Here is a 27,347-nt window from a genome sequence, read left to right as displayed (position 1 = left end):
AAATACTTGTGAAAATCCCCCACCCCCTCTACTAAATCCAGCCAATAGCTTTTAGTGGAGACTTAATAGCTGGAGTCCCACAAAGCTACTTAAATTGAAGGATGCGCACCCCCAACCCCTCCACTACAATCTTTTAGGACAGGAATTGGCAAACTATGGGCCATGGGCCAAGTCTGCCCCACTGCCCATTTCTGTATGACCCCTCAGATGAAATATAATTTACAGATGAACATTTGCGATGGATTTAATAGGGAATACTAACTTTGTATCCCAATTAAGCAAAATGTTCTCCCCTAAAAAGAATTCCATCTTCTCATTGGTAGGCCTGTAACATTACCAAAAAATTGTACTCAATTATTATATTTTGAATTTCATCAGTAAAAAAATTTGTGGAAATTTGTTTTCTCGTTATATAAATACTTACATAGCATCTTCAGTTTTGCCTCTTGGCCCGCAGAGCCTAAATATTTACTAACTTAGACCCTTTGTGGAAAATGTTTGCCAAGCCCGGCATGTGGATTGTCAATTGGAATCCCAAAGCATCTAAAACATTAAATCCTGTTCCTAAGTTACATGCCAAGAGGAAGAAGAGCACAGCTTCTTAAATATTAACGCACACTTTTTATTATATTAAAATCAGGCAATGGTCTGACAATAAAAAGGCTGCTTATGGAATACTGTCATGTTAAATTTTACTTACAGGATGTTAAATCCTTAGAACTAAGGTTTTCCCCAGAAAAAGATTAATGGAAACATGAATAGCTTTTCAGACTTGATAGTTGCTGCTTCCAAAGGTGGTTTTACACAAACACTAAATTAGAACAAAACAAAACCAAAAACCAAAAAAAAAAAAAAAAAAAAACCTTTTGGAACACAATGAATTGCTTTTATTTCGGTATGCATCCACGTCTCAGCATTTAGTGGTCCTGAACAGAAAAGTGGAAAAACGCAGCCATTTGCCAGGAAGTCAAAGCCCGCCACTTTCGGGGATCTGCCGTGCACACCGCGCTCTTTCTTAATCCCTGCTGAGAACCGTGAGGAGCAGCAGCATCAAAACCAAAGTGTGCACCGAATTCAAGGTTCTTTTTGTTCCAGTTGTCAGATTCCAAACTAGACCCAAATGGATTGCAAAGGTGACCAAATGAGAGCCCTGTTTAAAACTTCAATTTTAAAAAGCAAAAGCAATTACAGGAAAAGAAAACAACTCATTCAGAGGGATCATGTGTGCTTACAAGTGTCTTCTGCGGCCTTTCTCCAAGCTTAACTACCAAGGACTTTGAGAGCTGGCAGGTCTGAGTAACCCTGCTGACTGTTCTTTTCACCTTATCAAAACCTGAGCTAAAAAAATGCCTCAGCTGATGATGACAGCAGAGGATGGCAGGGCTGAGGACCCAGTATTCATTTCCTAGGCTGGCGGAGAGCAAATGAATGTGGTTCCAAAACTAAACAAGAGAGGTCAGAGACTCTTTCCAACCTTACCTGATGGTGATGGCTTCTGGCCAAAGCAAGGGAGTGTCATAGGAAGTGTCGGGTGGTAACGGTGCAAAAAGGGACTTGAGGAGGCAGAGGAAGGAGAAAGCAGCACCCCTCGATATAAAGGTGGGGGGGAGAAGATATGGGGAAAGCCCTGAATTCCTCACCAAAGGCCAATTTCAGAGGGGAGCAGAAGGGGTTACAATCTATGCTTTGGCCAAGGGTGGTGGTAGAGATTGGGGAGAAGACGATGGCTTGGAGGGGAGGGCATCATTTAAGACTTAAAAAAAGAAACCACGGGTGCACACGAAGCATCCCCACACCCAGTAGTCCCACAGGCTGTGACCTGAAACCTTCACAGCTACTCTAACAAGCCACCCCAAGCGGGAGGGCTGCTGCAGGCAGGGAGGGAGGCAGGGGGAGGGGAAGGCGGAGAAGGCAGAGACCCTAGGCCATGTCATGAGCAGCAAGGTGATTGTGTGATGTGTCTTTTCACAGTTGAGTTAGACGTGCCCCACCGGTTACGATGGGAATCAATGTAAATATACTTTCTTGATCCCAGAAGTTCAACTATGTGGACAGTGGTTACACTTGACAGGATGATTCGTTATAGCACAACTTATATATTTCAAATGAACAAAAATTAGTATCATTTACAGTATCTTAAGATAAACAACTGCCTTTCAATGGGAGCTTCCTTTCCAGTACTTTGAGGTCTACAAGACGTAGCTAGAAAATTTACTACTGTGGAAAATGAAGACTGCTTAAATTGAATGGGGGCAGGGGGAGGGCCTGTGGTTTTTCTTTTTGATTAATTGCTGTAACACTGTCCTTCAGGTGGCTGAGGGAGTTTCATATTTTCTTTAGACATCATTAGGCGCCGAAGCTCTTGCAGGACAACTTTGATGCTATATGAATTCTGCCATTTTGCTAGCACTGATATGGCTCTTGGGTCCACCTATAAAAAGGCAAAAGAAAACCAGTTACTGTCAGGCTCTCAAACAAAAGAATAGCTGTACGCTGGAGTTAAGCTACACTCCACACTTGAGTACATTGCATTTTTCAAGTTGAACACGCTGATCACACAATATCTGCCGTGCAGAACACCTGCAAGATTCCCTCCCACCAGTTTTTCCCTTTTTGTGTTCCAAACCCTCACTGTTTGGGAGAAGGATATTATTGATAAATAAAGGCCCATTTAGAGAAATGGCCCCGACACTTGGTGAGAATAAACCCAACGGGCTCTAAAACAATGACCTGCTCCTGGGCCGGGGGCTGCCGCTGCTCACTGCCTGTCCTTTCTCGACTCTACACCCAGGTGGTGGATGATAAAGGGCAGTGGGAAGAGCAAGGTCCAGTGACAAGGACCTGCCTCAGAGTCATACTGTCCCCGGTGAGCGCAGCGTTCCCTAGAAGACATTTCCCAAAGCGTGGGCTGAGCTCTGGGTTCAGGGCTTGAGCTGGGACTCGGACATAACATTCAACACTGAACGCAGAGTCACGAGGCCCACCTCTTTTCAATGTTTTCCGAGTCTTCTGAATCTCTCAAAATAAAGGCTTAGCTCCCGTGATGCTAACATGTGTAACGTCCCTGTACATCTGCTGATCTCCCTTGGAACGCGAGAGCAGGCCTCAGAGGCTAAAGCCTTTGGCAAGCGACACGTGGAGGCAGACTCGATGCCCTTTGCTTTACTTTCATAGTATTTATTGTTGCCATCACTGCCTTCTAATGACAAGGGAGACTGGTTGCTGTTTATGGTAGTAAAAATAAGGTAACAAAGCAAGGCCGGTAAAGGAAACAAATATGAACCACTGGTCCACAAATAAGGGCCACGAGATAAAAGCGTGAGCCTGGAGAGATCTTTCACCTCTGTGCCTCAGTGTCCCCATTTCTACCTCCGGGGGGAATGTCATGAGGACTAGTGAACTCACACCTCAAAGTGACCAGCGCAGCGCTGGCCCAGAGTAAGTGCCGCATGTGTGATGGGTAAGTACGACTGGGAAACAGCCCTTCCCCCCAACTGCACATGTTCGTACTGCAAAATGTTTTACCATCCAATAACCAAGGAACAGATGGAATTAGGCCCAAAGTGACCCTAATGTTAAAGTACAAAGCACAAAGCGTTTCTGAACCCCAAGGAACAAGAGCAGAGAAAACAACTTACCACTCCATTAGAACTATTAACTCCATTCATATTAATTTTTGTTACAAATCTTACAAAGGGGGGTGCTTCTGGGTATTTAGGTCCACATTCTATTTTAAGGCTGTATATTCGGTTTTCATAAATTGTCTGGGGAAAAAAAGGTACAGAGATGACAGGCAATTAGAAACAAAGAGTTAAAATCAGCAGACCTTCCGAAACCCCATTACCCCTGACTGCAGAACTGGTCCATCTGCTTCCATTACACAAATCTACCTGTTATTTGGCAAGTCAGCCGTAACCAGTGCCTACACTAATGTCTGTGAATTCTGGCCTTGGGGGGAATGAAAAGAAGACAGACAATTTAGAATCACTGAAGTCTTAAGTTAGTAAGTCCAAACAGATGGACTTGGTTTATGTTAATTGCTCTACTTTGCAGCCCTGTCCTATGCTCTGGGGAATAGTGTATAAGAGAATGCCTTCTCTATTCTGGGAAGCCACACTAAATGTCTATTCATGCCAGCATCATTGGCCGATGCATTAAATGCCACTACATCCAAAGCACAGAACAGGCAACTCTTTAGAGAACTTCAAACTTAAGCAGAAGGTAGGGGTGGGGCGCAGACACACAGCTGCCTTCCTACGTCATCATCACTTTGGGGCCATGCAGGAGATCTCAACGGGCAGGTACTGACCCCCCAGCTGTCTTCAGGATGACCTGAGAGATTACTGGCACTTAGCATGTGAAGCAGGGGTCCCAGGAAGCCAGGCCTGCATAAAAATGGTCTTCTTCAAACACCAACTGTGCCTATGTCAGGAAACACTGGAAAAGTCCCATCGTCCAGGCCAAAGAACTTCTCACTGTAACTTCTACCCAACGAACAGCAAAATGTGCTGCCCTTGGCAGGCCGTTCCTTCTGCCTAGAGTGCCCTTCCCCACTTGAACTACTACTGTACAACCTTTAAGACCCCATTGAGACATCACCTAGTCAAACACCCCCCAGTTCAAATATCACACAGGGCAGAAGGCTAATCCACAGCTTTCTGGGCTGTATGAAATCACATCATTATCATTTGTGTCTGAAGACCACACCGTGGTGAAGTCTCCTTGTCAGACTGGCACCCTCGAATGCAGGGGCCACCCTCCTGTGGGTCCCTCTCCTAGGCACCGTGCCCCTTCCTCTGCATGCTGCGCAAGTAACTGCTCCATATGAACAGCGACATCTAGCGGTGTTTGGGGAAAATAAATTACAGAGAATGTGATTGAAACACTTGAAAACACTGTGTCTGAATAGTGGCCTGTCCCTAATAAAAAAAAACGGGAACGTACCTTAAGATTCAGAAGGCATCCATAATATACCCAGAGAAACCTTCCACATCCATTTAACAGAGACCCCAAACTATATGACAAAACCAAAACTCAGCTCTGGATTTTCACCTACCCTCAACCTGCTCCTCCTCCTTTTGGCTTCCCTTGTAAATATGGCACCATAACTAGCAGTTAAAAAGCAAAAACCTAGCAGCCAGCCACGATTCCCTTACCCCCTATCTTCCAATCATCAAAAAATCTCGGCTTCTACCTCCAAGAGATCCCACACCCATCCACTTTCCTCCACCACTGCACCCCATCTGACTCACCCAAGTCTGCTTTCTCTCTTGCTCCCCTACAATCTGTTCTCCACACAGCATCCTAACTGATGTTTTAAATGAGGAAACTGTCCCTGGTGGCTTAACCCCTCCAATGGCCTCCTAGTGACCTGAGAAAGAAGTCCAAGTTCCTGGATTGGACCCTGTGCACCTCTGCTTTCCTCTTCTTTTATTCTTCTCCCTCCCCATCCCAGCCCTCTGGCTTCCTTACTACTCTCTCCATCTTGGAGGTCCCTTCACCAGCTGGTTCTGCTGCATCCTGCAGCTCTTTGGCTCAAGTGAACTTTCCTTTCACAAGTCCCCCTGATTCCCCCACCCTCATCTGAACACTGACACCCAGTCTCCTGTCAGGCCTCCCTCACCAAACACAGAACAAGGAGGGCAGGGGCCTCAACAGAATTGGTCCTCAACTGTTTGTTGAATGAATGAATGCTGCCCTTCATGCTTCTATAAAACGAACACCTTGCTGCCATTCGGGTGATTCCTCAGAGAAAAAAAAATTCACTCACTAAACGTAACAAGCAGGAAGCAAACAGAGACGTGACTTCCATACAGATTTATGGAAAATATTATCAAAGTTCTATCCTTAGTGCCTGGCAGTCTCCATCAGCAGCTACACACTAAGCATCTGTTGACTGCATGGATCCCAAATTCATCTCTGGGTGTGTCTTGCATTCATGCTCAATCGTTTAGTCACAATTCAGACAGAATGTCTTACATAAAAAGCCCTTGGGGGCATGGGCTCAAGCTAAAATCACAGTCTTTTAAAATACTTGATACCACATTTTGGAGGCTCTGATGCACCAATAAATCCATCGGCCGGTATGTTTTGTGGCTTATCAGTATTGGTAAGTTTCACTGATGTCTATTAACAAAGCGTCAAAATGGTTAAGAAAGTGGGCAGCGTATTAATAGGATTCTGACTGTAACAGAGATTCAGCCTTAACATTGCTCTTGACACCATAAAGTCTAATTTAAAAACATCCGTGCTATGACTAACTTCCCAAAATGAAAAGAAAAAAGAAATACTGAATTCTGACCACTGATGTGGAACTGGCCATTCACTGGAACACAGTGAAAAATGCTTCAGTCAAGTGAACACAGAGACCCCTGAAGGGTCGTGAAAAAGCCCAAAGCAAGGCTTCTGTGGAAAACAGGGTTCTGGTTTCGCCTTTTGTTTGCAAGTGTGGCAGGGACCTGCTAATAAGGTTTCTTGGAAGAAAGGAAATGTGTCTGAAGGAGAATTGCTAGAACATGCTGTCTCTGTAAGGAACACAGCTCTTAAGATTCATTATTTGATCACGAAACAAACACTTTCCACACTGTTGATGTGGCAATATGATTGGCAGTGCCTATCAAAACGCGAGGCAGGCATGCTCAGACCAGCAAGACCATTTCGAGGAATCTCCTACAGACAGACTCACACTTGTGCACAAAAAGGTGAAGCATTGTCTGCAACAGCAAAAATAACTGTAAACAATCTAAATGTCTACCTGCAAGGGACTGATTCAATAAATATGGCATATTCATAAAATCAGATACTTTGTAGCCTTTTCAAAGGCTGAGGCCCAGATGTACACACACACACACAGACAGACACAGACACAACTAAGACATAGCCTGGTGGTATAGCCAGCAAGTTGCAAAATATGTACAACCTATAAAAGCAGACAGATGCCTCCCTCCATTTCTGGGTATATTTAAGTGCACACAGGCTGGTTCTCCATGAGACACCATAGGCTCAGAGCCTAGAGATTAGAAACTTTTCCTGGACCTAAAAATATATATAGACAATCCCAGCCTAATCCTGAGGGAAAACATCGGGCCAATTCCAACAGAGAGAATTCTATAAAATACCTGACCAGTACTCCTCAAAACTGTCAAGGGCAAAAAAACAAGAAAAACCTGAAATTGTCACAGCCACAAGGAGCCCAGGATATGACGACAAAATATAATGTAGTATCTTGGGTATTCTGGAACAGAAAATAGACATAAGGTAAAAACTAAGAACACCTGAGTAAGTTATGGACTTTAGTTTAGTTAATAATAATATATCAATATTGGTTCACTGGTTTTTACAAATGTCCTTAACTAATAGAAGATGTTACCAGTAAGGGGAAGAGGGGGGTGCGTACGGCAACTTTCTATACTAATGTTGTAACTTTTCTGTAAAACTGAAAGTTTTATAAATTAAAATCTCTTTTTAAAATGTATGAGATATAAGGAAAAAGCTATTGGCTGCAAAAATATACAAAGAAAATTACAAAATCTAAATTAATGTATAAAACAGTGACATTAGGTCAACTAGCCAACTGCTACTTCATTCAAATCTTACGCAGTTATAGAAAACTTGTGTTTAATGTATATGTGGGCACATGGTGTTAGTATGGAGGGTGGGCGGGCTAACGTGAGACTGTGTAGCGCCTGAGACCTTCATGACTCAGGATGCTGACAGGTAGGTAGATGCAGAGAAAGAAGTGTGAGCCGGACATACTGAACTGCTACCCATGTGACTGGGGGGAAAGCGGGGATGCGGCCAAGGGATAAGCCAGGAAAAAGGGCACCATACTAGGCATTTTAACAGAGACTTGAATACGGGGAAGCGGTTACATCAGTGTCACTAGACTGAGCTAACACGGAGGTAATAACGGAGGGAACAGGTGGTGCCCCTTAAGGCTGGGGGAACCAAGGGAACAGGCCACAGTTTATCAGAGCTAGAAGCTCAGAGGAGAGGCCTTCGGAGCTGAACAAAGACCTCGGAGTGGGGGGGCTGCGAGGCTGGTGCTGGGAGTGCCCCCCAAAGGTTGGAGGCTGGAACCCACAGGCGATGCCAGAATGAAGGGTTCTTAACCAGAACAGTAAGCAAACAGGAAGGAGCGAGTCCCTTCGCCCTGCCTTTCAGGCTCTCTCCTGTGTCCTACGTGGAGGAACCTAACAGGAAGCCAGCGTACACAGGAGAACGGGATGCAGTCTGCAGGCCAGCCCAGTACCCAAAGGGCAGAGCAAGGCGGCTGGGGCTTACTGGCCAGCACCTGCACACCCCTTTAGACAGTGACAAGACACCACCGCTCAGGGTATCCTTCTGAGTGAGCCACAGGACCCATCTCGAGGCCATATTAGTTATTCATTTCCCTTATTCAATCCTAGGGCCTCTGGAATATTCTATAATCTAAAGACTAAACTATCAAGTTAACCACACAATCCTAACATAAAATAAGAAGGAGAAAGAAAGGAGGCACTTGCTCCTTCCCATTTGCTTTGTTTCTGTCCGTGTCACCCCAGTAGGAGCCCCGCATCTTGGCAGCAAGAGCTGCCTCCGGTCTCGTTTCTGGTCCCAGCGCTCATCCAACCAGTCCCTCCAGCCTCTGCAGGGACCAGCCGCCGAGGGTGCTTCTCCTCCAGTGCTAGGTTCCGCTATCCCTAGCCACCTCCTGTCCTTCCAGCCCCGGGGGGGGGGGGGGGGGGCGCCTACTGTTTTCTGTAGTTACCTTTTTTACTTTTTCAGTCCAACGCCTACCTGATCAACCTCCTATATTAAATTATCGCTGTTGAAATACCTAGTATGGTTTCTTTTTTCCTGAATGATGCAAAGAGTTAAAGGGAACAACGTGAACGTCTTAATCTCCATACTCTGCATTGTTTGAAAATTTTTGAGAATATATTCATACATCAGACATGGAACTTGAAGCTTTTTAAAAAGAGAGGTCAACATGCACTGATACGGGAAGATGTCCATCATTTAAGTGAAGAAATAAAGCTGCACCATGTTATGCAGAGCCAGGTCTCTCATCTGGATCAAGAAGGACATGGATTTACGTTTGTGTCCCCACGGCAAGAGCCAGCAGACACGCCACACTCCACCTGACCAGTTTTCATTCTGGGGGGAGTACAATGAAACAGGGCAAGGATCGTTTTCCTTTTTACTTCACACACGCTTGTAATTACCTTTTGTTCTTATGCGTGTACACAGTCCTTTTGGACAAGTATGTGTATAAACACACACCCAGGCTCTCACCCACACAGAAAACACTCTTGGAGAAACCCAGAGGCATAACAGTGCTTCTCAACCAGGACGATTTCTGCCACCCGCTTCCCAGGGCGTGACAGGAATCAGGCACCATCTGGAGACATTTATGGTTGTCACAACTGGGGAAGGCAAGTAGAGACTAGGGACACTGATAAACATCCCACAATGCACAGGACAACTCAACAACAAAGAATGATCCAGTCCAGTATGTCAGCAGTGCTGAGGCTGAGAAACCCAGCTCTATCTCTTGGCTATTGTCAGCACCTCTGCGGTTAGAATACTCCACATCTAATGCTGTGGACAGTCTGACACTTGCCAGGATTTTGCAAGGGCCATTTGGGTGAGAAGCTTTGCTTTTAGGTTTGGAGGATTTTCGTAAAGTAAAATAAAATAAAATAAAAAATAAAATAAGCACTCAAATAGCTAACACACACACACACACACACACACACACACACACACACACACACACAATTCATATATAATTAAAGCATACTCAAAGAGTACAAAAAGATATATGGTCTCCTTTCCACCCTGGTCCCAGCTAGCCAGATCCCTTTTGAAGAAGGCAATCACCGTCGCCAATTTCTTTTATGTTCTGAGCACACAAAAGCACAAGTACACATGTGACCTCTTCCTCTTCCTTCCCTCCCGTGTGGCAGAATATTCTGTACACTGCTTTGCACCTCTCTTTTGTCACTTAGATATCATAGAGATCATTCCATTTCAGCACAAATAAATTTGTCTCATTCATTTCAACGGCTTGACAGGACATATAACATGGTTGATTGAAAGACACTGAGGTGGTTTCCAATATTTTGCTACTATTGAAAACTCTGCATGAAGTACTTTTGTACATATAGGCTTTTGGGCAATATAGTCAAGAAAAGCTAAGTAAATTGGAGCAGAACTGCTAGATCATATGGTATTATACCTTTTAAATGTTGATAAATTTTCTTTTGAATAATACAATAACAAAAATCTAATAGGGAGATGAGTTACTCAAGTGCTCTATTGAGATGATGCTTTAATATTATAATTACGTGGCTCTCCCAAAGGCATGGCACACACCTTGTGTGCTCATCTTCAAACAGACGGTCACAGGAAACACCTTGAAGCACAAAGTTCTTTCCATGACTTTGCTTCTGACCTTGGGGAGCCAAGGCAATCAGAACCATCGGGGTAAAAGGCAGCAACAAGTATTGGTGAGGGCGCAGGAACATCGCAACCCTGATCTGATGCGTTGCTGCTGGTGGGAACGTAAAACGGAGCAGCTGCTTTGGAAAGCAGTTTGGGTAGTTCTTTAAAATGGTACACATAGAGTTACCCTACGATCCAACAATTCTACTCCTAGGTGGATACCTAAGAGAACTGAAAACTTATGTCCATACAAAAACCTGTACATAGCATTCATAGCAGCATTCTTCATAATAGGCAAAAAGTGGAAAAACATCCAAATGTCCATCAACCAATTAATGGATAAACAAAAAATGGTATATCCATATAATGGCATATTAGTCAGCCATAAAAATGTAAGTTCTATAACATGGACAAACCTTGAAAACATGCTAATTAAAAGCCAATCACAAAAGACCACATATTGAATGGTTCTATTTATATGAAATGTACAGAACGGGCAAATTCATAGAGATGGAAAGTGAATTAGTGAGAGTCAGGGGTGAGGAGTGGGGGGCAGATTGGGAGTGACCGCCAAAGGGGACGGGCTTTCTTTCTGTGGTTTATTTCTGTTTTGAAATTAGTGATAGTTGTATAGTTCTGAGTATAATAAAACCACTGAACTGTACATTTTAAAAGTACATTCTACGGTAAGTGAATTGTACCTCAATAAAGGTGTAACTTTAAAAAGTATGTATGAAAAGCACCTCGCATACTGAAGTTACTCATTAAAACTCAGCCCCTTTTGGAAAAAGAGAAACTGAAACTCAGGGTAATCTAATGTGTTTTAGGTAGAATAGAATATTTTCAACAGAACTTAGTGGTTCCTTTTATTGGTTCATTTGTGTGTTTAAGTGTGTAATTCGGTGGTATTTAGTGTATTTCCAACGTTGTGCACTGTTAATTTGTTAGAACCCAAAAACCAGTCTGTTGATGAACAAATCTACTGAACAAGAACTACCTCGTTCTGCATCATTTCCAGGTGTTCTGGAGAGTAAGGAGGAGGGAAGAATAGTTCCCATCCTCCAGAAACACTCTTAGAAAGAGATGAAATGCAGTGAAAGAAGCCATCACCACACAATGGACTTTCGGAGACAGCAAGAAAAATAATCTCCATGAAGAAATGAGCTTTCTAGATCAGGTTTCCCCCAGTATTTAACAGATTCAGAAAATCCTGGTTTTCATAGATTAAAAAAAAGAAGAAGAAAAAAAATCAAGAAACGAGTAAAAACGGATTGAATATTTTTTTAAGAACCCAAAAAACAAAACTACAGGGTCACAAAAATCACTCAAAAAGTAACATTAAATGGCGAAGCCAATCATTTACCCTAAGCGTTTATGACAGTCTAAGATGAACAGCAGACTGTCCTAACACTTTCAATGAGCATGACATTCTTCCTTGTTTCAGCCGGGGCCACGCTCCACGTGACTTTCCATCTCCCAGAGCTGGAGCAGAGCCTTGCGTGCAGTAAAAAGAATGAATGAACACCAGCATCCTTACGCACAAGCAGACACAGGAAAGGTCCAGCTACACTCAGGCGAACTCTCTTACTGCTGGTCTGGACAAAGTGACACATTATAGGAATCTATTTCTTCATTCCTACATCAAATTACTACTTAATACTCTGGATAGTTCTATAATGAGAACAGAGGAAAACTCAAAGTATAAACAGGAGGGAGACTGCAGCCTTCCTGGAGCATAGTGGTTAAGAGCACAGGCTCTGGAGTCAGACCTGGTTTGGGAATTATCAGCCACGTGACTTTGGGCAAGTAACTTTACTTCTGAGTCTGTTTCCCCATCTGTAAAATGGACTGCAACTACACAATAGTAGCACCTAATAGAAGGTTCTTGTGAGAATTAAATGACATTTCTGGGAGTTTACTATGTGCCATAAAAAAAGGTTAGCTGGCATTGTGAAGACTGGGAACTCTCCCAAATCACGAAGCTCTCAAAGAGAGATCACTTTCCCTATCTCCACTGTCTTGGTGTTCACTGCAAAGGCTTCTGGGCCTCACCGTGCCTGGAGCAGACCAGAGCAGACCAGGCCGGCAATCACTGTTTATTGAATGGCCCAATGAATTAGGGTACAGATACATGGCAGAAGTGGGAACCACTGAATAAAAACCACAACCAGGAAGGTTTTCTGAAGTTCATTTGGACACTGTCTTCAGGAACGTTGGATATATCTGGAGCCTTGTTATTTGATAAGCCCAGGAGTTTGTTCTTAACTGCATCTGACGGTACAATTACCTCAAACCTCACTGTCTACATTGTCATGTAAATTCACACTATGAGTCTAAACAGGTTTTTGCTTACCATTTAGAGGGATTAAACAGCATCAGAGGAGGCTCAAATATATAAACTGAAACTGGTCAAAAAAGAATAGCCACATTTCAGAAACTATACCATTGGTGAGCTTTTCCGTGATAAGGCTACTACTTTGTAAAAAGGAGGCACAGTGAATTTAAGACAGTGACATTTATAGCCGTAGCTCGACGCTTACTCTTGGAGGCCCAATTATCATCCCTGTCCATCTTGTAAGTGTCATGTCTTCGTCATCTTCTAGACCCCAGCTAACTGTGCCATCTCCTACTCCTTTTTGGCCTTCTTCGAGTTCTTCCAACAGTCGGAAATTGCGAGGGACTTTTACTCCTAAAATAAATGGAAAGAAATTCAAGATACTAGCAACTGCAGGGGAACTCGTAAGCCTAGAGCGAGCTGCCCACCTGGGGATAAAGACGCCAACATGCAGGTAAGAGCTGGAAGCTGCTGTACCTCCGACTCGCGGCTTTCCAAGGTATCAGTACTGACCAGCACAACCAGAAGGAAGGGGCACACGGTTTTGTTACAGGTGACGTGACGACTGAACCAGAGCTAGATGACCAAACCTAGAAAGACACCCCACCCCATCCCCGCGGCTTTGACAAACTTCATAAAGGGTATGCACGGAGAAATGTTGATTAATTGGGGTCCACTAGTGTGAGATGAAAGCCATCACTATCGAGTGCTGACAAAAGGGAAGAAGGTATTTCTTTTGTTTTGGTCTCAGTACACATTTCTGAGGCGAAGAGTGTGCTCATTTGCTGGAATGACTCTCAAACTACCTCAGGAGGAAGCGTCACCCTGGCACATCAAATGACAACAATGTCCCCTTGATCAACAAAGAGTCAACTGAAGGTGCAAGGATCACGTTTTCAATTATTTAAGCCATAGTTTCTCTGTCAACCTGTGAAAAAGAGGGTGGAGCCAGTTCTCTGGTTTACTTGTTCCCAAAAGTCCCAAAGCCTGACAAGCAGCTCTCGGAAGCAAGTACACGAACATATGTCAAGGTTCCGGCCATTATCCCCTCAGCAGAGTTCAGGCTGAGGCTTGAGCCGCTCCTGGGTGTCTTCCAGAACAGAGCCCAGGTACTGAGGCCAGACAGGGAAGAGGCTGTGGGAGGGTGCAGAGCGATGTCCTCGGGTGGCTCTCCCAACCAGTCCTGCTCACCTCTCCCGCCTCCCCACACCCCCTGGCATTTGGACTATTTCCTCTGGATAAAACTCAGGATCCAGGCAAGTTACGAGCTTTCTGTGCCTTAAATGCTGAGCCCCCCACTGGCTAGATTCTCAGAGGCAAGTAGCTCGTAACACATGACTGCGAAGAAAGACCCATTGGAGGGGCTCAGGACCGCAGAAGGTGTTCCCAGCATAACTTAGTACTTCCCAAAGTGTGGGACACACGCTACTATTCAATTTAAATAAATATCTGAGTATCTACTATATACAGGCACTGTTCTAGGCACTGGGGAACAAGCAGTAAACAAAACAAAAATGCCTGCCCTCATGGAGCTTACATTCTAGTGGAGCACATATATTAATAATTGACCACATAAATACGCAAAGCATGTAGGATGACAGATGGTGGTGTGCTGGAGCACGCAGTAATGGGGGGAGGAGTTACATTCTAAACAGGGTGATCAAGGAAAGCCTTAGTGCCATCAGGTGTCATGACTCAAGACCCAAAGATGGGGGAGCATGGCTTACGGATAGCTGAGGGGAAAGGCTTCCAGGCAGAGGAAACAGCAAGTGCAAAAGCCCTGAAGTAGGACCTCGCCCCACAGTGTCAAAGAACAGCAGAGATGTCCATTTAGCTGAGTAGCAAATTAAGGCCGCCAACTGTTATTGAGCCACACAAAAAGGCACTGGAGTCCTAAACAGAGGACCGACAGGCTCTAACTTGCTTTTAACAGGATCCCTCTGACTGCAGTGGAAGAACACAGTGAAGGGAGCCAGGGCAGAAACAGTTAGGAGGCTACTGCAATAATCCTAGCAAAAGACAATACTGGTGTGGACCAGGGTGATGGCAGTGAGTGGGTGAGAAGTAGCACAATTCCAGATATTTAGAGATCTGACCTGGTAAGATTTGCTGTCAGGCTGCCTAAGAAGCGTGAGAGAAAGAAGAGTCAACTATGGCTCCCAGGCTTTTGGTCTAAGCAGCCAGAAGGACAGAGTTGCTAGTGGTGCGTTAGGTGATTTTAGCTGGTCCATGAGTGAATGCTGATTTTACAGTCACATATTTACTTTTAGGAATAACTTATTTAAGGCAAAGTAAAGGTACTAACTTCCCAGTTATGATGATATTAAAATTTTCCTTTTAAAATAAATAGTAAGCAAGAGAGTCAGTTGATTGAAGAAAAACATCAAACAGCACAGTGAAAAACCAGAAAGCGTACTTGAATGGCTTGTGCGGGAAACACTGACATTTTTCATCCATAGAACAGCCAACTGGAGTATTCACCTATCCTGGATTAAGCCTCCTCCAGCAAACACAAAAGTGAAGGATGTCTGTGACATCATAAGCAAAAGGCCAGACAATACATCTTTTGTTCAGAAAGAGTTAAATCTAAATCTTTAATAATCTGAATGAACTTGATTTAGGGGGGAAGAAATCACTGCATTTCTATTGCTATTACTAATAAAAATGAAGAGCACAGAATCATACTGATAGGAAGAAAGATAAATATCTGGGGTACTTGTTCACAGATGGTGTAATGGGCTGCATTGTGTCCCCTCAAATTCCTGTTGAAGCCCTAACTCCCAGGACCCCAGTATATGGAAACGGTGCCTTTAGAGGGGTGATTAAGTTAGTGAGGCCGTTAGGATGGGTCCCTATCCAATTTGACTGATGTTTTCACAAGAAGTGGATGTTTATACGCCCAGAGACAACAGGGACGCACACTTGCATGGAGTAACGACCAGGTGAGAACAATGAGAAGGCCACTACCACCGTGTTTCCCCGAAAATAAGCCCTAGCCGGACAATCGGCTCTAATGCATTTTTTGGAGCTAAAATTAATATAAGATCCTGTCTTATTTTACTAGAATATAAGAACGGGTCTTATATAATAGACTATAAGACCGGGTCTTATATTAAGTTTTGCTCCAAAAGATGCATTAGAGCTGATTGTCCGGCTAGGTCTTATTTTCGGGGAAACACGGTAACACCGCAGGCTACAAAGCCAGAGGCATTTGCTTAGAGCAAATACTGTGACAGAACAGGTGACCAAACTTCTTATAGGCCTGGATAGGTAGGAAACAGAAGGAATGTTAAGGGATTTAAGGCAGCATGTATTAATTTGAATGACTGTGGTGGCAGCTGCCATTTTTACAATGTGACATAAAAACACCTGGCTTTCACAAGGCAGGCTTCAGATAAATATTTGCTGAAAAATAAAACAAAACTGAGCAAAGGATAAAAAGGTATGCACACTCCATTTTATAAAAGATGGAGTCTTTTATACAGTCAACCCATGCTTCTGTGTATGTGTATGCTCACATAAATGACATCTATACCTTTTATATCACGAAGAAGACAGCTGGTCTACTACTCCATTTTAAAAAGGCTGGTCAGGGTAACGGCTAAGTTAGCGTCCACAAATAAGAATTAGAGTATAGCCTACTTTAGAGGAAATTCTTTACTCTCTCAGCACAGGGATAAGAGCAGACTTGGCATCGAGTCCCAGCTCCACAACTTTCTAGCAATTTACTTGTGGGCTATGCAAGTTACCTTGAGCCTCAGCAAAGCAGGGATCCCAGGACTCCCTGCCTCTGCAGGTGGCGGGAAGAATGAATGAGGTAAAACCTGTCAAGCGCCTGGTATAATTGCCTGGCACAGAGTACTGAATCGCCTTCATCAGCACATTGTATAATATTATCCATCACAGAATAAGAACAAAAACACCCTCACTTGACCCCATGTCCTCTCTAGCTACCATCTCGTTTCTTTGTTCCTTCTTAGCAAAAAACCTCAAAAGGGCTGTCTAGACTCCCTGTCTGCAATTCACCTTACCTGCCCCTACTCCAATTAGGCATTTCCACCTAGTCACTCAACAAAACTGTTGTCAGGGCACCAAGCGGCACCCTCTAGCCAAATCCTGGGGGCAATTATCAGCCCCCACCCCGAGTGCCTGGAACTCTCAGCAGGACCTGCTTTACTCCCTCCTTTAATTCTTTCTTCCCTTGGCCTCAGGTTCTCCTCTGGGCCTCACCTCCCTGACCTCCCGACACTGGCTGCTGGTCCTAAGGGCATAGCCCAGCGGCCTCCGATGTTCTGTCTACTCTACTCCCCAAGTGGTTTTATCCAGACCAAGGAAGCTGTCCAACTGACATTTACCCACTCACTCCTCAATCTCAGTATCGGGCTCATGTACCAGATTGCTCTGGTCAAACATCTTGGAGTCATAATAAGTCTTTCCCTTACATCCCATATCCAAACCATTTCCAAATACAGCCCACATATGATCCTCTTCACCATCCCCACTGTGATCCTGTAGTCTCTGCCACCTCAGCGTCCTACCTGGTTTCTTAGCCTACCCGGTCTCTATCTAGTCTATTCTCCACAGTGAGCCTTTTAGAGACCAGTTAGATCCATCACTCTCCTGCTTAAAGCCTCGCCACTGGCCTCCCCTGGCAATGAGCATATATCCAAACCCTTTACCTTGCCTACAGAGACACACCTGCTTCTGGAACATTTCCTGCCACCCTTTCCCTTGCTCCCTCACCCTCTTTCAGCCATGCCATCCTTCTTGAAGTTCCTGAGTAGGTAACCTGACTTTTGGCCTTCGTGCTTGCAGTTCCCTCACACCAGAATTCTGTCCGGAGCTGCAAATGGCTGGCTGGCTCCCTTATCTTGCTTTACTTTTCTTCACAATACTCATCACCACTTGATATTTTAAACATATTTATTTTCACTTCATTTGTTTTTCCTCTTCTGTCTCTCCCATCTGACCATAAACTCCATGAGGGTAAAACTTTTTTTTTGTTCTCTGCTGAACTTTCAGCATCTCAAAGCGTGCATTCCCAGAGCAAGCATTCAAATGCTTGTTGAATGAATGAATGGGTGGCTAGGTGTTAGCTGGGGATATTATTTCAGAATGAATATTGCGCAATGTCATAAAATTCTAAACTCTGGTTTATTTCTGAAAATATAGCAGGGAAACATTCATAGTCCTATTAAAATGAAATCTGATATTATAAAGATCATCAAAGGGGCTTAGAATAGGCTTTATATAGCCCAAGGAAAGTTATACATGAAAATTTGAATATAATGATCCTAAGACGCAGAAACCTTAAACTAGAAGCCAGGCAGTCTGCAGAGTTTCTCTCAGAACCCTCCCGCCCCCACGTACCTTTCCCCTCACACAATGTCTGTACTGCACTTTTTTCTTTAAGTTTTATTTTCTTCCCTTTTCATTGTCTGACTCACTCTCTGAGCTTCTCAAGTTCGAGCTGTGACTCATTCAATCCTGTAAGCCCAGAATCTGGTATGTTGCCTGGCATATAATGGTCCTCAATACTCAATTACTGTTTCCTGATTGAACAGAATCTCTTCCGTTCCTACTGTAAACTCTAATATGGTCTACTGTGGCCAAAAGGTTGGACACTGACCATGTAATCGAGATACCGAAGGCTTTCTATTTTGAGATAACTACAATTTGATAACTAGTTTATTTTTATTTTTAAATGAAGTGTGATTGAGACTTTTAGGGTAAGTTTTTTTTTTTTTTTTTTAATGAGGGAAAAATGGGTCTTTTAATGAGGGAAAAACCATACAAGTCAAACGATTTTCACTACAAAAGGAACTTGGTTTCATAAAATACATACGAAAGCATGCTACTGATATTCCAAACCATTTAGAAACTGCATACATGGTGAATACATCAATATTTTCTAAACACCCAACCACGTTCTAGTTCTAGAACTTTAGGGGCTACTCCAAGGGACAGAAATCCAAATATTGGTGGAGTTCAGAGATCCTGTAGACCTTGTGAGTGCTATGTCAAAAGTGAGGACTTCATCCCATCCCAAATAGAGAGTATAAGCTTAGTTATGATATATTAGCTTAACAAGAGATGTCAGTGAATATATTAGAAAATTAAATCCATATATGCCCCAAATACAGAAGCACAGAAGATCAAACAAAACAAAACAAAACAAAAAACCACTCAAGAATACGCTAACATATTTTTCTTCCTACATCGCTTTGATCCACTGAATCAACCTAAGTTTTAAGATTCCTAATATTCCTGTGCGAATCTGACTCCTAAAAGGCAGCTGGAGAAACGGCTTCAAGTGACAATACTGAGGCACTAAAAATGGACTCTGATTGATCTTAATAGACTGAAACCACTAAAAAGTTAACTATGAAAATATTAAGATAACTTCACAAAGGTGCTAAAATATCACAGTAATCCAAGATTTCTTTTTCTCCAAAAGAAAACATTTGTTCCTGTTACTTTAGAATTCTTTCCAGAAGGATTTTTCCTGGATCTCTGTCAGTATCAAAAGTCAACCAGTTATTCTCTTGGCTAAATATAAACTGAAAAGCCAGCAGCTGCAGGATATTACAAAGAAAATATGACAAGGAGGTTGAAAAAGCACAAATATTTGATAGGGTTTTACACCAGGTCATAGTAAAACGTTTAATGCAGTCATCTGAAACACAGCAACAGATTAAGATATTGGGGTACAAAAAGGACTCTGAAGCCCTTTAAAACATCTTTTGGGAAAATCATGACCACAAAACAGCAGCTATTACAGTATGCCCATCTTTGGAAAACCCTAGCGTGGCCTGGGTTTTGACTGAAAATGGCAGAGCCTCACACGTTTCTCCTGAAAAGCCACTACTTAAAACTGGTCTGGTTGCCCATTCAGGGAAGAAAGTGAATTGAGCTAGGATGGTCTGGTTGGAAAGTAAGGAGTCCTGGAAGGTGATGTACCTGGATTCAGTGTTTCTGAAGAGTGGATATAAAGTCAGGAGAAAGCGGCTTATTTCTGAGCAACTGGCAAGTGCAGTCTGGCTGCCTAGTTAATGCCCACCCAGGAGCACATTTTTTCTCTCCTTCTCTACAAGTAAGGTTCTCCAAGGAAGGTCCCCAGACCTGCAGTCTACACAGCACCTGGGGACTTGCTAGAAATGCAAATTCTCAGTTAGCACCACGGAACTACTGAATCTGCTCCTCTGAGGGTGGGTCCCAGCAAGCTGACACTTTCCAGGTGACTCTCCTGAGGCACACTAGTTTGAGAACCCCTGACCTAGGGGAAGAAACACTGGTAATCTATCATTCTTTTCAGTCCAGACAATGTGACAACAAACAGCTGGTGACAAAATGCAAGACCGTGTTTCTTGCTGCTAAGGAGATCAGGGCCAAAGGACAGATTTTTCTCTGACGGGTGGAGACAAAGAACAACATATGGGAAGTGTGTCAGGACAGTCAGGGACGAAAAGCCCAGAGTTCACTCTATGCCAAAGTCCCTTTATAAAGACCAACTCATCAGGACAAGAGCTTTCCTTTTTGAAAGGCTGAACAGCCTCTTTTGTTTCTCCAAAATATGTCAAATTTATATATTTGGCTACATCAAGGTGAGACATGGATTAATTCACTGCAACTTCAATTATTTATTGAGCACCTACTACATGTTGGGGGTGATGCTGGGGGCCAGGGACACAGCAGAGAACAAGGCCGAATCCTGCCCCAGAGGAAAGGCACAGGAAATATGCAAGAAAACAAACAAAACTTCAGATGACGTTGAGCGCTTTAGAGAACAGAACAGAGTTGTGACAATGACTGAGGAGACTATTGAATGGGGGGTCGGGCCAGGCCTTCCTGGAGAGCTGACACGTGAAGAGCAAGAAGCAGACAGTCATGTGAAGATACGGGGCCAGAGCACTCACTTCCCAGAAAAGGGAGAGCCAGGGCAGAGGTTGTGTGTAAATGTCACTTGAGGGCAGGGAACAGGCCAGACCAAGACAACAGAAGGCCCAGGGGGCCACGGAAAAGAGACTGATTTTATTCTAAGTACAATGGGAAGGGCTTTCCCAGGTGTGGCAGTGTCTGTTTTATGTCTGTCAGAGACCATTCTGCCTTCTCTATGGAGAAGGGACTGGAAAAGGGCAAGACTGGAAGGAGGCTTTTGCAGTCTTCTAGACAAGAGAAAGATGGCTCTGGTTGGACCAGAATGACGATACTGGAGATGGAGAAGGGGAGCTTTTGCCTGTTTTGCAGTTACACCTACTGGACTCGTGATGGGGTGAATGTGAGGATGAGGAGAGAATCCTCACCATGAAAGAACTGATCAGCCGAGGCAGACGTGTCGACAGACCTGCCAGTGGCTGAAGGAACCTGAGCTGCCGAGCTGAAGAACAGGCAGTGGGGGCTGGAAGAATGACAGTACGGCCAAGACTGTGTGTCCCGGAGCAGAAGGGTCCTGGTTCTGAGCCCGGGCTCTGGGCCTTAGGCGAGTCATTTCTTCTCTCGGGCCTCAGTTTCCTCACCTTCATAATAGGTACCTGCTTGCTTCAAAGGGTTGCTCTGAGAAATGAGATAATGCATTTACTACAGCGTCTAGCACATAGTAAGCCATAGGAAGTGCAGCTTAAAAAGAAGTCTAAAGGGCTTGTGTGTGAATGAAGACAAGCACCTACTCTGTACATGGCATGAGGGGGTCCCAAGCCCACTGAGTATGAGTTGCTGAGTGTAAGGGAGAAACAAGCAAGAGCTTTCTTAAAAATGGACTTCACATTACTCGGAAGGGGAGACAAAGGGGCCAGGGACACCATAAACAGGGTTCCTGCTACAGAAGGCAGGAACCTTTCTCTCATCAAGCCCTTTCTCTCATCAAGAATAAACTGCTCCTTGGGCGGCCGGATGGCTCAGCTGGTTAGAGCACGAGCTCTCAACAACAAGGTTGCCGGTTCAATTCCCGCATGGGATGGTGGGCTGCGCCCCCTGCAACTAAAGACTGAAAACAGCGACTAGACTTGGAGCTGAGCTGTGGCCTCCACAACTAGATCGAAGGACAACGACTTGGAGCTGATGGGCCCTGGAGAAACATACTGTTCCCCAATATTCCCCAATAAAATTAAAAAAAAAAAAAAAAAAAAGCAAAATTACACACTTAAAAAAAAAAAAATAACCGCTCCAAGGCCTAGGAAGAACATATGCCAAGAGCCATGCCTTTCCATTCCCTTCCTAAGGTACCTAAGGTACTAGAGCAGGTTGGGGAGGGAATTGGAGTCCAAACCCCTGGGTGCTAGTCTGAGTGCCCCCACTTCTCAACCAGCCACAGTAATCCCGTGGGGCCAATCCTTCCATGGTTAGCTCACTGGGTTGTGGAGAGGTGGATGAGATGACGTTAACGGGTAAGTCAATGACATGGTATAAATCACTATATATAATAAAGTAATAGTGTTAAAATATTTACTTCACCAACGTACTGCACTGGGGTCTTTCAGAATTAAACAGGATTCCATTTTGTATTCCACTTTCATCGAATTACCGTAGCGCTACATTTCAGGTGAAAGAGAGAGGGAGGAAGAAAGAGAATGTGGTGGGGGGAAGAGGGTGGTTTTAAAATGATCGTGAAGGGGCAAATCATGATCACCAACATTAACCCTGGCAATCCCTACAGAGAGCAATAGGCTGTAGGCGCCCCACAAAGCACCTCGCCTCCATCACTGGGCAGGTGGCTGTTTCGTCAGCTGAGCACTGTCTGAAGCAGTTCTCCTGAATGCAAGGCTCACGTCGTACAAAAGGCACTCAGCTACAACCGGTACAACAAGATGCTCACAGTGACACACGCGGGAATGAGACCAAGTACAAGACTCCAGGTTCTCATCTCCCATCTCCACCTCTCTCTGGGGAACACCCTTGAGTGGAATGGAAGACTACGTAACCTCCACTGCCCATATGGCTAAATTTGCCTAAGCTGAGTGTGTGTATGAGGCCACTCCAATGCATGCAAATTTAAAACCATGCCCAACCAGGGCTTACCCTGCTGGCACTTGGTTTCTGGTTCTCTGTTAGGGAAATCTGTGGGATGCTGGGTGAGAAGAAGGACCTGGCAGCCAAGAGCCACTGTGTGAGGTCCTACAATCCTGGACAAGGCAGGAGAAAGTCAACTGTCACAGCATGGGCATCTGGGGGGATTCTAGTGGGCTCTTCCCATTTCAACCCTCTCGGATCTATGCAGAAATCACACCTTGCAGAACCAAGAGAGGTAGAAAGGTGCTGAAGCCAAGTGTGAAAGCAGTGACCATAAAATACTAAGTTCAGCCTTTATAGGAACTCAAAGGCTTCACAGCTGTTTCCTGGCAACCAGGGGCAGATTAATGGAGAGGGTGGTTCTAAACCTGACTAAGAAAGGCCTCGGGGCCGACCACATCGCAAAGACTTCTCAGGGTTAGAAAGCAGGGGCCTGTACACTCATTTCAGTTGAACCCAATTAAGATCTTTCTGCTTCCACTCTTAGCACTCTACACTCTTTTCACTGCCTGGGGGTACAGGCCAGATCTTGTCATTCCCCTCTGTTTAAGACCATTCATTCATTCATTCAACAAATATTTACTGAATGCTTACTTCAAACCAGACATTTGCTTAATGGTTTCCCCTTACATTGAATAAAATCCAAAGCCCTGTCTCCAACTCATCATCCTTAACGGCCTCCCTTGCACACTAAGGCCTTTCTTTTGTTCATTCAATATGCTAAGCTTGGCCCTGCCAGTGCCTTTGCATTCACTGTCTCCCCCTCTCCTGCCTGTGACACAGGCTTGGCTCCTTCCGTCAGTTCAAAGCCCCATGTCAGACAGACAAGGCGTCCCTGACCACCTCTCCAGATCATTGATCACATCAGTTTCCTTCATAGCATTTACTGCTATCTGAAATTCTCTTCTTTACTCCTTTCACAGGCTTCTCCCTGACCAGACGCTCAAGGACAGGGCTTTGTCCATCTTGTTCACTGGTCACCATGGGACATAGCAGGCCCTCAATAAATATCAGTTGAATAAACAAAGCAGTTTGGGGAAGCACATTTTAGGGCACCTCAAAGCCTGTTCCATGTTATCTAAACCAGCCAAGTGCTCTTGTATTCCACTAGCCAGGAGCTGACATTGCTTTATCTGACCACCATTGCATTTATGAAGCACTCTCCAGTTGGCAGGGCCTCAGGAAGTTAGAATTCAGTAGCAGTTAAACCGGATGGTAGGTAGCCAATCTCAAGTGACTGACAACAGGGCTTAGTTGCAATACCACCGTAAGGCTGGCTGCTATGGGTACACTGTGGTCCCCCAACCCCCCACCCCCACCCCAGGTCATAGCAACCTGGCAGAGGTGTTACTCTGGTGAGAAATTCCCCACAGCAGTCTGGCCTGACTCAGCCTCTCTCTTCTGAGTGTCTATGGCAGTATCTTGGTAAATGAATTGACTCGGCACTGTTCCAACTGAAACCAAAGTCTAGGAAAAGCACGTGTGGTCTCCTCTATCCTCCAGGAAGATCCTGCTGCTTTCAGTGTAAAAGGCAGCGGTGGTAGGTCACTTCTGTTAGATCCCCTACATCCATTTCCTTCTATTCCCACCCAATTATCAGGCAAGAATGGCTCCTTGGGATACTGGAGGAGCAACATCCTGGAAAGACAAGGATTTTCTCACCCTGTTCACTTTATGTCAACAGCCTTCGATGGCCAGAGGACTTCAGTACCCAGGCTAGTAGCCCTGTTACTTCCTCCACCAGAGCTCAGCCATTATCACCCCATCTGGGGGGACCTTTTTGACCAACTTTACTGCCAAAGGCCTCAGGGTACAGCTTCGTCACCAAAGGGGGAAACTGTCACCCCCAAATGCTGCACTTCCAGAATCTGACTCTCTCACCTCTTCAGCCCCTCTGGAGGACCTTCCCCAGCCAACCTTCCCCTGCCTCCTCAAGAAGGCCACCTGAGTCTGTCCCCTCATGTCCAGCTGCAGGATAAGCTTGAAACAGACCTTTCAGGATTTGATCCTCAGGCCCATCTTGAGTATAGAGCAGGGAATCCAGTCTCAAAATAAGTGCTGCTTCCCTTAACCTACTAGGGACTGGACGAACGCCCCCTCCCCCAAGGTGTAGCTGCTTCATTGCCCATCCTGGAGAAGTGGGGCTTTACTCAGCGTTCCTCCCCCAAGCAGTCACCCAAGAATTCCCACTGCATTTGTTCCTCTCCCCATACCCATCCAGCCAATGGGGAACTTCTGAGCTGAACCCACATATCACATTAACAATATCCAAAGGACTGGAAGGGAGTGCCAGTTTCCATAAAACAGACACTGCTAGGGTATGCTTCCCTCACCCAATAAAGGAGATTTTTCTTCTTTAAAGGAAACCTCTCTGAAACCCAACCTTTTCCCCCTCTCATCCACTGCATGGGGCTTCCCTCACTTGACTCCCCTCTCCCCCACCAAACACCTCCAGGGCTCCCAATTCACCTGTTCTTCACCCAATATCGCAAGTTTCCACCAATTGCACCATCGGAGCCTGCCTCCTAAAGCCTAACGTCTGTGTCCTCAAATAGGGACTGGTAATGACGGCATCATTTCACCATCGGCTGCCCCAACCAGCACCCTCGGGAACCTGAGAGATCCTTTCCCCCTTCTCACTTATTGTGTGGCGATGCCCTTACTCCCCGCAGACGTAGCCACCCAAGACTCCCCTTTTCTAATCAACACAGAGATTTCCTCAGCTAAACTCATCCCCAAAACTAACGCAGGAGCCGTCCCCTTAGCCAATGGGGGATCCTCTCAGTCATTCCTCAGGATCCCGTTTCCTCCTCCCATCCGTCCTGACGGGCTTCTCTGAAGCCCCGCCAAACGAACATCCCAAGGCTTCCCCCCGCCACCCGGACGAACAGCATCCAGAAAAGGATTTCCATAAGCCTTAGGGCGCCTCCTCCTCCTCTACGGAACCCCTCGATCTCCACCAAAGAGCCGCCAGCCCCGATCTCCTCAGGAGTGCCTCTGGGCGCTCCCCTCGCCCGCTCCCGCCGCTCAGCAGCGCCGCGGGGCCCGTCCCTTCCTCCCTGCGGGGCCCTCACGCCGCCCGGGGGAGCTTCTGGGCCTCGCCGCGCCGCCCACAGGCCCCTCAGGCCCCCGCCCGTGCTTCCGGCCGCCGCCTGCTCCTCCTCCCACTCAGGCCGGCCGGGTAGCCGCCGCGGAGCCTGGCGGACAGAGGCAGCGCTGAGGCCCTAGTCCCGCTGCAAGGGCCTTTGCGGGTCCCCGACCCCCGGCCCGAGCCCGCGTTCCTTCGGCCGGCAGGGCCCGGCGCCCCCGCTCACCCGAGCCCGTGGTGGCTGCCATCTTGCGTCGCTGTCGCTCGAAGGCCGGCCCCTTCTTCACCCCCCACCCGTCCTTGGGCCCTTCTGCGCAAGCGTGCGCGCAGGCGCAGACGTCATCGCTGACGCCTGCCGCGGACCACGCGATCCGATGCTGGGAAGGTTTTTTTTCTGCCTTTATAGAGAGAGGAAATATTTGCTTGCGCCAGGGCCCGGCTATCTGCAAGTCCCTCCGGGCTTGGGTGCGAAGGAGGTATTGAGATGCTTGGTGAGAAGGGCAGGGGTGATCAGACTTGGGAGGGCGAGATTGTGAGAGAAAGAGAAGAAAAGACAGTTGTAAACAAGCGCCTATTTCGTTTCGAGCATTTTCCTATCTAGTTGGACCCTCACCACATCCCTACCAGGTCGAGATTAATATGAAAATCGAAGCTGAGCCGGGTTAAGCCATTTATCTAAATTCAGCTGTTAAGTGGCTAAGGCCGAATCTGAACCCAGGCCTGATCGTCTTGCTTCCAGGGTTGATGCTCCTGGGCCAGAGGAGGCTTGTAACCGGGCAACTAAATAATTTGGGGCATTAGAGTGGCAGGAAAAGCATTCACTCATTTACACATCGATCAATTTGTTCCTCCAAACACTTAACTAAGCATCTACTATGGGCCAGGTGCTGTACTAGGTGCTGGGGACGGATATACATCCCTGAAGAAGCAAGTCCCTCCTCTTACGGGCTTACATTCTAGCCGGAGACAGAGAGCAAGTAAACTAATAGGAAAGAACATAATTATGATAGGATAGAGAGTAAGCCAGGGAAGGCACAGCAGAGGGTGGTCAGGGAGAGACTCCTAAGGTGGTCACATTTTAATGGAGACCTGAAGGATGTGAAAGAGGTAGAGGAAACTGTTTATAGGTCCTAGGGACATATATTTGCAGATACATGTTCAATGCAAGAAGCAACTCCCCCTTTACCACAGATGGTCTGAGAAGCCCTTATATGGATGTGGAAACAGGCTGTGAGACGTAAAGGAACTGCTTCAAGGTCACACAGCTAAACGCTGGCAGAGGAAGGACCAGAACTTCAGTACCGAGGAACAAGAAAGCCGGAAGCCCTTACTCAGCACATCCAAGTCATCACCTTGTTCTGACAGCCATGCTTCCTGAGCATTTCTCAACTCCATCCACTGTTCTTCCTTGGGATAGGCTGTCCTTGTCTCCTCCCACTGGATGACCCCAGCAGCCTTCATTCTTGACCCCATGATCCCTGCTCCACATGA

The 27,347-nt window shown here is 45.6% G+C and overlaps 1 protein-coding gene across 2 annotated transcripts; it reads right to left on the bottom strand.

The window, feature by feature from the left end:
• Positions 1–864: 864 nt before the first annotated feature.
• Positions 865–26,207, bottom strand: UBE2V1 (ubiquitin conjugating enzyme E2 V1). Of its 2 annotated transcripts, none has more exons than XM_019726097.3 (4): positions 26,083–26,207; positions 12,969–13,117; positions 3,639–3,764; positions 865–2,431 (listed from the first exon to the last, which is right to left on the bottom strand). In XM_019726097.3, the coding sequence occupies exons 1-4, from the start codon at positions 26,102–26,104 to the stop codon at positions 2,285–2,287; spliced, it is 444 nt and encodes a 147-aa protein (XP_019581656.1). In that variant the 5' UTR covers positions 26,105–26,207; the 3' UTR covers positions 865–2,284. The 2 variants fall into 2 exon arrangements, with proteins under 2 accessions (XP_019581656.1, XP_019581657.1); XM_019726098.3 differs by lacking the exon at positions 26,083–26,207 and adding an exon at positions 13,192–13,332.
• Between the last annotated feature and the right edge of the window lie 1,140 nt (positions 26,208–27,347).

The sequence above is a fragment of the Rhinolophus sinicus genome, chromosome 13, assembly GCF_057876585.1.
Source record: "Rhinolophus sinicus isolate RSI-liver-muscle chromosome 13, RSI-T2T, whole genome shotgun sequence".
Taxonomy (NCBI): domain Eukaryota; kingdom Metazoa; phylum Chordata; class Mammalia; order Chiroptera; family Rhinolophidae; genus Rhinolophus; species Rhinolophus sinicus.
Note: the sequence above shows the minus strand (reverse complement) of the source record. Positions and strands in the feature narration are given on the sequence as shown.